This window comes from Oryzias latipes, chromosome 5, assembly GCF_002234675.1.
Source record: "Oryzias latipes chromosome 5, ASM223467v1".
In the NCBI taxonomy this organism is placed as follows: Eukaryota; Metazoa; Chordata; class Actinopteri; order Beloniformes; family Adrianichthyidae; genus Oryzias; species Oryzias latipes.
This window is the reverse complement of record NC_019863.2, coordinates 33,150,883-33,162,474: the sequence shown is the minus strand read 5'-3', so window position 1 is coordinate 33,162,474 and position 11,592 is coordinate 33,150,883. Positions and strand designations below refer to the sequence as shown.

General features: G+C 52.1%; 1 protein-coding gene across 6 annotated transcripts in view; it reads left to right on the top strand.

Annotated features, from left to right (window-relative positions):
- Positions 1–11,592, top strand: part of dock3 (dedicator of cytokinesis 3) — a 72,993-nt gene that overhangs the window by 30,087 nt on the left and 31,314 nt on the right. For all 6 annotated transcript variants that reach the window (XM_023955365.1, XM_023955364.1, XM_023955363.1 and 3 more), the window contains exons 9-22: positions 764–845; positions 938–998; positions 1,067–1,214; positions 3,751–3,839; positions 4,439–4,564; positions 5,957–6,081; positions 6,510–6,672; positions 6,750–6,856; positions 6,982–7,153; positions 7,294–7,391; positions 7,737–7,820; positions 9,997–10,097; positions 10,838–10,919; positions 11,112–11,282. In XM_023955365.1, the coding sequence (XP_023811133.1) occupies positions 764–845; positions 938–998; positions 1,067–1,214; positions 3,751–3,839; positions 4,439–4,564; positions 5,957–6,081; positions 6,510–6,672; positions 6,750–6,856; positions 6,982–7,153; positions 7,294–7,391; positions 7,737–7,820; positions 9,997–10,097; positions 10,838–10,919; positions 11,112–11,282 (1,609 nt within the window). The remainder of the gene's footprint in view (positions 1–763; positions 846–937; positions 999–1,066; positions 1,215–3,750; positions 3,840–4,438; positions 4,565–5,956; positions 6,082–6,509; positions 6,673–6,749; positions 6,857–6,981; positions 7,154–7,293; positions 7,392–7,736; positions 7,821–9,996; positions 10,098–10,837; positions 10,920–11,111; positions 11,283–11,592) is intronic.

Sequence of the window (11,592 nt, the reverse complement as noted above, 5' to 3'; positions counted from 1 at the left end):
CACACATGCACACTGACACACACACACACACACACAGACTCACACATGCACACTGACACACACACACAGACTCACACATGCACACTGACACACACACACACACACACAGACTCACACACGCACACTGACACACACACACGTGGCCTCGTCTCTCCTCTGATATAATAGAAGAGGAAGAGATGAAGATGCTGATGAGAACCTGAACTTCAGCAGAACACGAGGAACTTCTAGAAGGTTCTGTGTTCTTGTGGCCGTGCTGTCGGTTTACCTCCATGCTGCTCCTCCAATGCTAACGTTCCACTCATGACAAAGTCAAGCAGCGTTTGAGCTGAAGCGCTTCAAACGTCTTTTCCTGTTAACATAAAGAATAAGAATAAAAGTTTATTCTTGTGTTTCTAATAACAAGTCAAGACTCTGATGTAATGTGTGGATTCGGGTCTTCTTGGTTCTTTTCTGTGAGTCGATGTGTCAGGCTGTGTTTGTTTTTTTTGAGGGGAGGGGGGCAGCACAGGCTCAGGTGGGGGTCAAAGCTGGAGCGTTTCCAGTTAAACTGACAAAGATTTTTACTGTAGAAAGGAAATAATGTTTTATTTCAGAGGAATTTTTGCTTATTTTTGTACTGAGGAGGAAAATTTTTAAGACTTTTAGTAACTCAGTTACCTTCTCTTAGTTACTCAGTTACCTTCTAGTAGTTACAGTTACTCAGTTACTTCCAGTTGTGCTGAGAGAACAGGAAGCTCAGACCTCTGACTTTGTGTTCTAGTGAGAAGTTCATGGTGAGGCTGAACAAGAACGGAGGGCCGAAGAACCCGGAGAAGGTGGACAGACTGTGTGCGCTCTTCACGGTACCAGAACCACAGTCAGAATTAAAGAACCATTCTGAGGAGGCTTTTTACCGCTGCAGGACCGTTTTGATCACCTTTGTCTTGTCTGGTAGGATCTAAGCAACAAAGACATGAAGCGGGATCTCTACATCATCTCTCAAGTGATTCGAACAGGTCAGTTTGGACATCGAGCCTTGAAGGGAGAACCTTTCAAAATAAAACGCACATTTTGCCTTTTGCAGGTCGCATGTTGTTGAATGACAGTAAGAAAGGCCCCGCCCACGTTCAGTACCGTCGACCGTACGGCTGCGCCGTCCTGGCCATGAGTGATGTGCTGCAAACCATCTCAGAGCTCAAGGAGGAGAAAGACTTCGTCTTGAAAGTTTACACGTATGTGCTGAACCTCTGCAGGTGAAACATGAGCAGCAAAGAGATGTCCATAGTCTGACCTGAAGATCTGAACTCTTCTGAACAAAAAGTCACAGCTTACCATTTCATTAATGTAATACAAAAAAAAACAACAAACCCAAAAAGGTTGTGTTAGCATGTACACCTGTGTTAGTCTGTGCACCTGGGTTAGCGTGGTCACCTCTGTTAGGGATGTCACCTGTGTTAAGGCCCGTTCACACCGGGACGAATTTCGCCGGCGATTTTCGCCGACGTTTAACGCCTCGTGACTAAACAAAGGTCACCAATGAGAGTGTGCACACCGACGCGAAAAAACGCCATGCGTCAAAGCGTCATAAAAAAAAAAAAAAACGCCTCGGGTTCGTTATTTTTTTTTGACGCCTCGCGTCGAAATCTATTCGACCAATGAGAATGGTGCTTTTGCACACGTGTGTGGAGCTTCTGAAGTTACAGTAAAACACCACTTGGGGGCGCTCAAACACAAAACTGCCTTGCTGAGCACACATACCAGCGAAGAAGATAGACGCCAATTAGCGTCTACACAGCAGCGAAGAAATAATGACGGACATTCTAAAATATCCCCGAACCATTTCAAGCACCAGTTGGAGCTACTGGTGCTTGAAATATTCATGTTTTCTTTGTATGATTCTGACAAGCGTGTAAATACTTACTCTCTTCTTCTGAGTGAAAAGCGACTTTAAGAAGCGTAAAGTTGCGCAGCGCCACCTTGTGTACAGGAGTATTTCTGTTTTACATTAAGCGCCATCTAATGTCAGGGAAGGAAATTGCATGTTCACTCGGCTCATCGTCAGCGAAAATCGCCTGGGTGTGAACACAAAAAACGCTGGCGAAAAACGCTGGCGAATAACGCCTGGCGAATATTCGTCCCGGTGTGTACGGGCCTTTAGTCTGAGCACCTGTGTTAGGCTGTGCACCTGTGTTAGGGTGTGCACCTGTGTCAGGCTGTGCACCTGTGTTAGCGTGGTCACCTGTGTTACGGTGGTCACCTGTGTTAGCCTGTGCACCTGTGTTAGCATGTGCACCTTTGTTAGCGTGTGCACTTGTTTTGGCCTGTGCATCTGTGTTAGCGTGTGCACCTGTGTTAGCATGTACACCTGTGTTAGCGTGTGCACCTGTGTTAGGGTGGTCACCTGTGTTAGCATGTACACCTGTGTTAGGCTGTGCACCTGAGTTAGCATGTACACTTGTGTTAGTCTGTGCACCTGTGTTAGCATGTACACCTGTGTTAGCGTGTGCACCTGTGTTAGTGTGGTCACCTGTGTTAGCGTGTGCACCTGTGTAAGGCTGTGCACCTGTGTTAGCGTGTGCATCTGTGTTAGCGTGTGCATCTGAGTTAGCATGTACGCTTGTGTTAGCGTGTGCACCTGTGTTAGTGTGGTCACCTGTGTTAGCGTGTGCACCTGTGTTAGCGTGTACACCTGTGTTAGCGTGTGCACCTGTGTTAGTGTGGTCACCTGTGTTAGCGTGTGCACCTGTGTTAGGGTGGTCACCTGTGTTAGCATGTACACCTGTGTTAGGCTGTGCACCTGAGTTAGCATGTACACTTGTGTTAGTCTGTGCACCTGTGTTAGCATGTACACCTGTGTTAGCGTGTGCACCTGTGTTAGTGTGGTCACCTGTGTTAGCGTGTGCACCTGTGTAAGGCTGTGCACCTGTGTTAGCGTGTGCATCTGTGTTAGCGTGTGCATCTGAGTTAGCATGTACGCTTGTGTTAGCGTGTGCACCTGTGTTAGTGTGGTCACCTGTGTTAGCGTGTGCACCTGTGTTAGCGTGTACACCTGTGTTAGCGTGTGCACCTGTGTTAGTGTGGTCACCTGTGTTAGCGTGTGCACTTGTGTTAGCCTGTGCATCTGTGTTAGTGTGGTCACCTGTTTTAGCATGTACACCTGTGTTAGCGTGTGCACCTGTGTTATCATGTACACCTGTGTTAGCGTGTGCACCTGTGTTAGTGTGTGCACCTGTGTTAACCTGTGCACCTGTGTTAGTGTGGTCACCTGTGTTAGCGTGTGCACCTGTGTTAGCCTGTGCACCTGCGTTAGCCTGTGCACCTGTGTTAGCCTGTGCACCTGTGTTAGTGTGGTCACCTGTGTTAGCATGTGCACCTGTGTTAGCGTGTGCGACTGTGTTAGCCTGTGCACCTGTGTTAGCGTGGACACCTGTGTTAGCCTGTGCACCTGTGTTAGTGTGGTGACCTGTGTTAGCGTGTGCACCTGTGTTAGCGTGGTCACCTGTGTTAGTGTGGTCACCTGTGTTAGCCTGTGCACCTGTGTTAGCGTGGACACCTGTGTTAGTGTGGTGACCTGTGTGAGCGTGTGCACCTATGTTAGCGTGTGCACTTTTGCATGCCCATTTCCATAGCTTCCTTGCCATAAGGTAAACATCCTGTACATGTCAGGATCCTGGAATCCTAAACTCCACCGTCTGTTCTTGAACCCTCTCAGAGCTTCTAACCTTTGAACGTCTTTCTTTCTGATCTGCCGTGTTTGTGTCTCTGCAGCTGCAACAATGAGAATGAATGGTACCAGGTTCATGACAACATCATCCGCAAGTCCAGCACCAAATACACAGCACCCAGCAGCAGCTATGGTAGGGCTGTGTGTGTCTCAGTCTTTGTGTGTTTTTGTTTAGAAAACTTTCTCTTTTAACTTTTTCCTTTTTAATAAATCTATTTAATCTATATGTTCAGTTCTTTTTGCTGAAACTGTAACATGATAATAGGTTGAGGTCCATTCAAACCGAATTCCCGCCCCATTTCCTCGCCAGATTTGACATGCAAATTTCGTCCAATCAGACCCCCTAAACTCCGCCCCCAAATGACAGACACCCCCCTGAACACTGCACACAAACCCAGCCAGCGTGCATGAGCGCCGCTCAGTAAGGTTCCTCACTCAGTTGTCTTTGCACTCGTTCAGTTAGCGGCAGCCATGAAACACCATACTTAACTAGCAGCATGTCAGTCATTGATCAACAGCTGAACCGCACTGATGCTGACGAGAGTTTTCTGATCCAAACTCCCAGGAGCAACACTCCAGGCTGCAGGTCCTCAGGACGTGACTGATGGCTTCATGTCATCACGTTGTATCTGCTTCCTCCTCTCAATGCTCCGGTGTTGCTGTCATTAGTGCTGCTCAGCTTCAGTTTCTACCTGGAACAGTCAGAAATGAGCGGGAACTGTTTGTCCCCAGGTCTGATCATCTCCCTGCAGCTGCTCAGAGGCGACATGGAGCTGGTCCGCAGAGAGAACCCGCTCATTTTCAGCAAAGGGGTGGCCATCACTCGGAAACTGGGCTTCCCAGACGTCATCATGCCTGGTGCGTCTTGGCTTTGGAAGCTCCGCCCCCTCAGGGCTAAACCCATGTTTTGGTTTCTTTTTTTTTGGGCAGCAACACGAACCTTCAATTTGACTCTGATCCAAACTTTGTGACATCCTCTGTTGCACATGTGCAACACCGATGACCTTTAGTGGTTTGGGGTCAACGGTGTCAGTCACAGATGCTGAAAGCTTGAAAGACATGCAGGAAGAAAAAGCTGAATGAGGGCAGAGCTGAAAGGCAGAAGCTTACAGCAGCAGCAGGTCATATCTGACATTGGTGCTGCTGCTGCTGCTGCTGCTGCTGCTGCTGCTGCTGCTGCTGCTGCTGCTGCTGCATTGAGGAAACGAGGGCACAGCGCTCATTAATAATGTTTGACATCAGTCGGTTTGTTAAAGTTGAACTCCTGAAGGCTTTCAGTCGTATTTATAACTGTCCTTCACTCCAAACTGTGATGTTTTCCTTCAGTGTGAATTCATTTCTGCCTGCCAGCAGGGGAAGCCGAAGCTGTTAACCCTTGTGCTATCTTAGATGACCCCCCCTTCCATTGACGTGTTCTCCCTACCATGACAAAGGTGGATAAAGGTGGAAAGATTTCATGTAATCCATGGACACCAGTGAAGATCACAAATCATTGAAGAAAAAGGCTTCAGAGCTCTGTCTAGTGGGTCTAGATGACCCCACTCCCAACGTTAAAGTGCCTAGGATAGCACAAGGGTTACACATATAACCCTGCTCCTCATCATCATTATCTTTAGCAGCAGCAGCATCTTTATAGTTTAAATGCCCCCCCCTTCCCCCAGTATAAGCCTGTCAAGCTGCCGTGGAAGCAGCAGGCCTGGGTTTTGAAGCACACACCTTTGAGGCGCTGAAGGCGCTTTCACACCTCTTTCACACACATTATGCTCTGCTGCCCCACCGGCAGGGATGGGGTGAGTGTTTACCCCCCTTACTAACACATTTACCCCCCATCCTTACATATTTATCTTGACATCTCCTCTAGAAGGACATCTGAAGACGGGAAATGAAACACGTCTGTGTTGACGCAGAGTCCTGCTGACGCTGAAGGAGTCAGAAATGCTGCAGGCGGCTTTTACTTTGTCTGTGCTTCAGCACGGGTGTCACTCTGTGGGTGTAGCTGCGGCGTCCAGAGCTGCGGACGCCGCGGATTCCAGAGCTGTGGACGCCGCGGCTCTGGACGCCTCGGCTCTAGACGCCACGGCTTAAGGGTTGGGTGTGGTTGAGTAGATGCAGGAGCGGCAGCTTCAGGTTTAGACAGATTGATAAAGCTTGGCTTTCCATCAAAGCGGTTAAACGGGATTCCCGTCTCAAAAAACCTACAGACATCAGGCCTTTGTCCACTTCCTGTTCACATGTCCGTCTCTGACCCAGGTGACGTCCGTAACGACCTGTACCTGACTCTGGAGCGGGGGGATTTTGAAAGGGGGGGGAAGAGCGTTCAGAAGAACATCGAGGTCACCATGTACGTCCTCTACGCTGATGGAGAAATACTGAAGGTACAGACATCTGCTCACCTGTGTTACCCAGCATGCACCGGGCCAAACTCTGGCCTTGATGATGGAATGATCCATCTACGTCTTAGTTTTTGTCAGGATTTCCTTTGGTGAACTTTCACCTCAGTCTCCGTCCATCTTCAGCTGCCAAACTTCCCCGGTTTTGAACCATCAAACCTGCTGAACCGCCTGGCAGAAAGAGTTTTTACAAGTTACCTTTTCATCTTAAATAGTCGTGTGTATTGTTTGAGGTGCAGGAGGTGTGTGTGTGTGTGTGGGGGGGGGGGGCAGTTATTATTTTATTTATACTGTGTACAACTTTGATTCCTGAGGAATAATTCCAGCAATAAATGAATGATAGTGACTCTAATTTAATAGGATGGGGGAGGGGGACAGCAGCGGCGCTGAATAAACTCTGCCCCCCCCTGCAGGACTGCATCAGTCTGGGCTCGGGGGAGCCCTGCTTCCCGGAGTACCGCTCCTTCGTGCTGTACCACAACAACAGCCCCCGCTGGAGCGAGGTGGTGAAGCTGCCCATCCCCATCGACCGTTTCCGAGGCTCCCACCTGCGCTTCGAGTTCCGACATTGTTCCAGTCAGTGTCCTGCGGCGGAGGAGCTTCTCGCCGTTCTGACGGCCGGCGTCTGACGTTCTGCGTTCTTCTGCCTGCAGCCAAGGACAAAGGAGAGAAGAAGCTGTTCGGTTTCGCCTTCACCCCCCTGATGAGGGAGGACGGGACCACTCTGTCCGACGACAGCCACGAACTCTACGTCTACAAGGTCAGACGCTCCCGCTGCTCGCCTGGATTCAGACCTCCCAGCTTTTGGGATTCCTTCATTCATGACCTGTGAATCCTCCTCCTCCTCCTCCTCCTCCTCGCCGCGGTGGATCCTGCTGGCCTCAGTGTGACGAGAACACCACCTTCAGTAACCACGCCCTCTACCTGGGCCTCCCCTGCTGTAAGGAGGACGTCAGCAGCTGCCCCAGCATCCCGTCCAGCCTGGTCTTCCAGCGCAGCAGCAAGGAGACCTTCTGGATCTCCACCCAGCTCTCCTCCACCAAGCTGACGCAGAACGGTGAGGTTGATCTTCATCAGGGCGGGGTGGGAGCCCAGGTCAGCAGTGGCCTCTGAAGACACTTCAAAGTTTAGGCCCCGCCCCCTGAGCAGAGCAGCGTGGCCTTCCTCGGTCTGACTCTGTTCTTCTGGGTTCTGCAGTGGACCTGCTGGCGCTCCTGAAGTGGAAGGCTCATCCTGAGCGCGTCATGGACATCCTGGGACGCCTTCGACACATCAGCGGCGAGGAGATCGTCAAGGTGGGGGGGTGGGACTCATGGTCGTTTTGGTTAATCAGCTCCTTCACTCAGTTTGAGAACTTTGGTTTCTATCTTTGGAAACTGGAACATAACAGACAAAATGCTTTCATTTTTAGTTTGTTTCATTTTTGTTTCAGTTTTTCAGATAAAACAAAGATGTTTGATAAATGAAGAAAAGAAATCCAGAAGAAAATCTGTTTCTCTTGTTCAGTTTGGGATAAAAACGTCATTGAAGTCAAAGACAACAATATATGTGAAAAATCGACGTTTTCTCAGTTTTCATGACTTTGTTTCAGAACATTTCTGACGATAAACTCAGCCTCAGGGAACCTCTCTGTTCTCCAGTTTCTCCAGGACATCCTGGACACCCTGTTCTCCATCCTGGATGACAACACGGAGAAGTACGGGCCCCTGGTCTTCCAGTCTTTGGTACGTCTGGCTGACGAGACACAAACAGTTCAGAGACGCTTTTATGAAACGGATCAGAGGGAATTAGGAGGAGGATGAAGCCAAAGTCAGACGTCTGCAGATGTGACTGGTTGTCAGCTTGAATCAGTGTTGTGATGCTGTTTGTCACAACATCATGACAGCAGAGCCTCACGGGCCAGAAGTGTCTGATTGAACCTGATCTGTGAAGAAGCCGCGCTGCAGCTGCTCGCTCCTCCACAGCACATGGGCTCCTCCCACCTGGCGTGTCAGCAGGAGCTCCTCCCACCTGACCCTGACATGTCAGCAGGAGCTCCTCCCACCTGGCGTGTCAGCAGGGGCTCCTCCCACCTGACATGTCAGCAGGGGCTCCTCCCACCTGACATGTCAGCGGGAGCTCCTCCCACCTGGCGTGTCAGCAGGAGCTCCTCCCACCTGACCCTGACGTGTCAGCAGGAGCTCCTCCCACCTGACCCTGACATGTCAGCAGGAGCTCCTCCCACCTGGCGTGTCAGCAGGGGCTCCTCCCATCTGACATGTCAGCGGGAGCTCTTCCCACCTGGCGTGTCAGCAGGCGCTCCTCCCACCTGACCCTGACGTGTCAGCAGGCGCTCCTCCCACCTGGCGCGTCAGCAGGAGCTCCTCCCACCTGGCGTGTCAGCAGAAGCTCCTCCCACCTGGCGTGTCAGCAGGAGCTCCTCCCACCTGGCGTGTCAGCAGAAGCTCCTCCCACCTGGCCTGTCAGCAGTAGCTCCTCCCACCTGACCCTGACGTGTCAGCAGGAGCTCCTCCCACCTGGCGTGTCAGCAGAAGCTCCTCCCACCTGGCCTGTCAGCAGTAGCTCCTCCCACCTGACCCTGACATGTCAGCAGGAGCTCCTCCCACCTGGCGTGTCAGCAGGGGCTCCTCCCATCTGACATGTCAGCGGGAGCTCCTCCCACCTGGCGTGTCAGCAGAAGCTCCTCCCACCTGACCCTGACGTGTCAGCAGGAGCTCCTCCCACCTGACGTGTCAGCAGGCGCTCCTCCCACCTGGCGCGTCAGCAGGAGCTCCTCCCACCTGGCGTGTCAGCAGAAGCTCCTCCCACCTGGCGTGTCAGCAGGAGCTCCTCCCACCTGGCGTGTCAGCAGAAGCTCCTCCCACCTGGCGTGTCAGCAGGAGCTCCTCCCACCTGACCCTGACGTGTCAGCAGGAGCTCCTCCCACCTGGCGTGTCAGCAGGAGCTCCTCCCATCTGGCATGTCAGCAGGAGCTCCTCCCACCTGACATGTCAGCAGGAGCTCCTCCCATCTGGCATGTCAGCAGGAGCTCCTCCCACCTGGCGTGTCAGCAGGAGCTCCTCCCATCTGGCATGTCAGCAGGAGCTCCTCCCATCTGGCATGTCAGCAGGAGCTCCTCCCACCTGGCGTGTCAGCAGGAGCTCCTCCCACCTGACCCTGACATGTCAGCAGGAGCTCCTCCCATCTGGCATGTCAGCAGGAGCTCCTCCCACCTGGCGTGTCAGCAGGAGCTCCTCCCACCTGGCGTGTCAGCAGGAGCTCCTCCCACCTGGCATGTCAGCAGGAGCTCCTCCCATCTGGCATGTCAGCAGGAGCTCCTCCCACCTGGCGTGTCAGCAGGAGCTCCTCCCACCTGGCGTGTCAGCAGGAGCTCCTCCCACCTGGCATGTCAGCAGGAGCTCCTCCCACCTGGCGTGTCAGCAGGAGCTCCTCCCACCTGGCGTGTCGGCAGGAGCTCCTCCCACCTGGCGTGTCAGCAGGAGCTCCTCCCACCTGGCATGTCAGCAGGAGCTCCTCCCATCTGGCATGTCAGCAGGAGCTCCTCCCACCTGGCGTGTCAGCAGGAGCTCCTCCCACCTGGCGTGTCAGCAGAAGCTCCTCCCACCTGGGTCAAACACTGGTCCTGTAGGGTGAATCACATGCATCCACATATAGTTGAGGATGAAGCTCCTCCGCCTGCCTGGAGGAGGAAACTTCTGCTCCATCTGTGGAGTAGACGCCAGTCTTTCTTCCTCCCAGCCGGATGGGATCGGCGCGGTCTGGACCTTAGGGCGGGAATGTTCCTGTTTGCCGGCGGCAGCAGGAGGCGTTCTTGTTCAAACATCTAAACCTGCTCGGCGCCGCTCCCAGCTGGTTCCTGCAGTGACGTGTTTGCCTTGTTCTTGTGCTTCATCCTGTCAGGTGTTCATCATCAACCTGCTCAGGGACAGTAAATATTACCACTTCAGGCCCGTGATGGACACCTACATCCAGAAACACTTCGCCGGCGCCCTCGCCTACAGGTGAGTGTTTTCTCCCATCCTGACCTCTGACCTGCTTGGTGTTTCCTTTTAGGAAAAGGTGGCGCCGGCTTCTTTAGTTTTGCTGATGTTTGATGTCTATTTATGATTTTGAACTAAACCTTAGTCACATGACCTGCTTACTGACTCCGCCCACACCCAACATGCCTTTGGATTTTATGGTCTTTTAACAGGAACCAACAGTCCGAGCACATCTCACCCATTCTGGCGTCTTTGCACTTCCTGTTAATTTTAGGATTCATTTGAAAAGGTTGTCGTTTGTTTTCAAAGCTCTACATGGACCGGCTCCAAAATACATCTCTGACCTCTCTAGGATTCATAAACCAGCTCGTGCTCTGAGGTCAGAGGTCAGCTTCAGCTCGTGGAGCCCTGTGGAGGCTGAAAACTAGAGGAGACAGAGCGGCCCTCAGCTGTGGATCGCTCAGCCTCCTCATGTCAGAACAGCGCCCCCTGTGGAGAGTCTTAAAACCCATTTTCATTCTCTGGCTTTCTTTTTCATGTTATTTTGGTATTTTGCTTGTTTTTAATTTTGTTTAATATTTTTTATCTCATTTTAGTGTCTGTACAGCACTTTGGAAACTGCGTGTTAGGGAAACGTGCTCTGTGAATAGACAGGGTTGGATTTAGCTGACATGCAGCCGGAGCGGCCGGCCTTCTGCCGTGGCTGCGGATTCGAACGTTTTCCTCAGCTGGCGCTCAGAGAACACGCCTGTCTGTTTCAGAGAGCTGATCCGCTGCCTGAAGTGGTACATGGACCGCTCTGCTGAGGTGGTGAGGCAGGACCACATCCAGGAAGCCATGAGGGTGAGAGCCCCGCCCATCTGGACCCACAGAGTTTGCATGCCCCGCCCCCTTCATTCCAGCTCATGCCCTCATCATCACCATCATCATCATCATCATCATCATCACCTCAATCAAACATTCAGAATTATTATAAAGTCGATGTCTTCAGGTGTCCCTGGTCTTCATCGAGTCTTCATGCCCCCCTCCCCCCAGGCCCTGGAGTACCTGTTCAAGTTCATCGTCCAGTCCCGCATCCTCTACTCCCGGGCCACCTGTGGGATGGAGGAGGAGCAGTTCCGAACCAGCATCCAGGAGCTCTTCCAGTCCATCCGCTTTGTCCTGAGTCTGGACAGCCGCAGCTCAGAGACCCTCCTCTTCACTCAGGTGAGGAAGAACTCTTAGGGACCAAGAGGGTGGCGTCTCTTTGGGAAGCAGAACGTGTTCGTCGGCGTCCGTTCTTGACTTTCTGCAGCTGCTTCCCGTTTCTCTGAACTGATCAGCGTCTTCTCTCTGCACCTTTTTATTGGCACTTTCCCGAACTCTCTCTCCTTTTCTCTTGACCTTTTTCAAATGTTGACCCTCCGATGTGGTCCTGCCCCCCCCCAACCCATTGGGTTCCCAGCCCTGTCCAGGCCCCAGTCAAGTCTCTGGACCTGGTACTGTGCCTGCTGCTCCCTTAGCTCTAGTCCCTGGT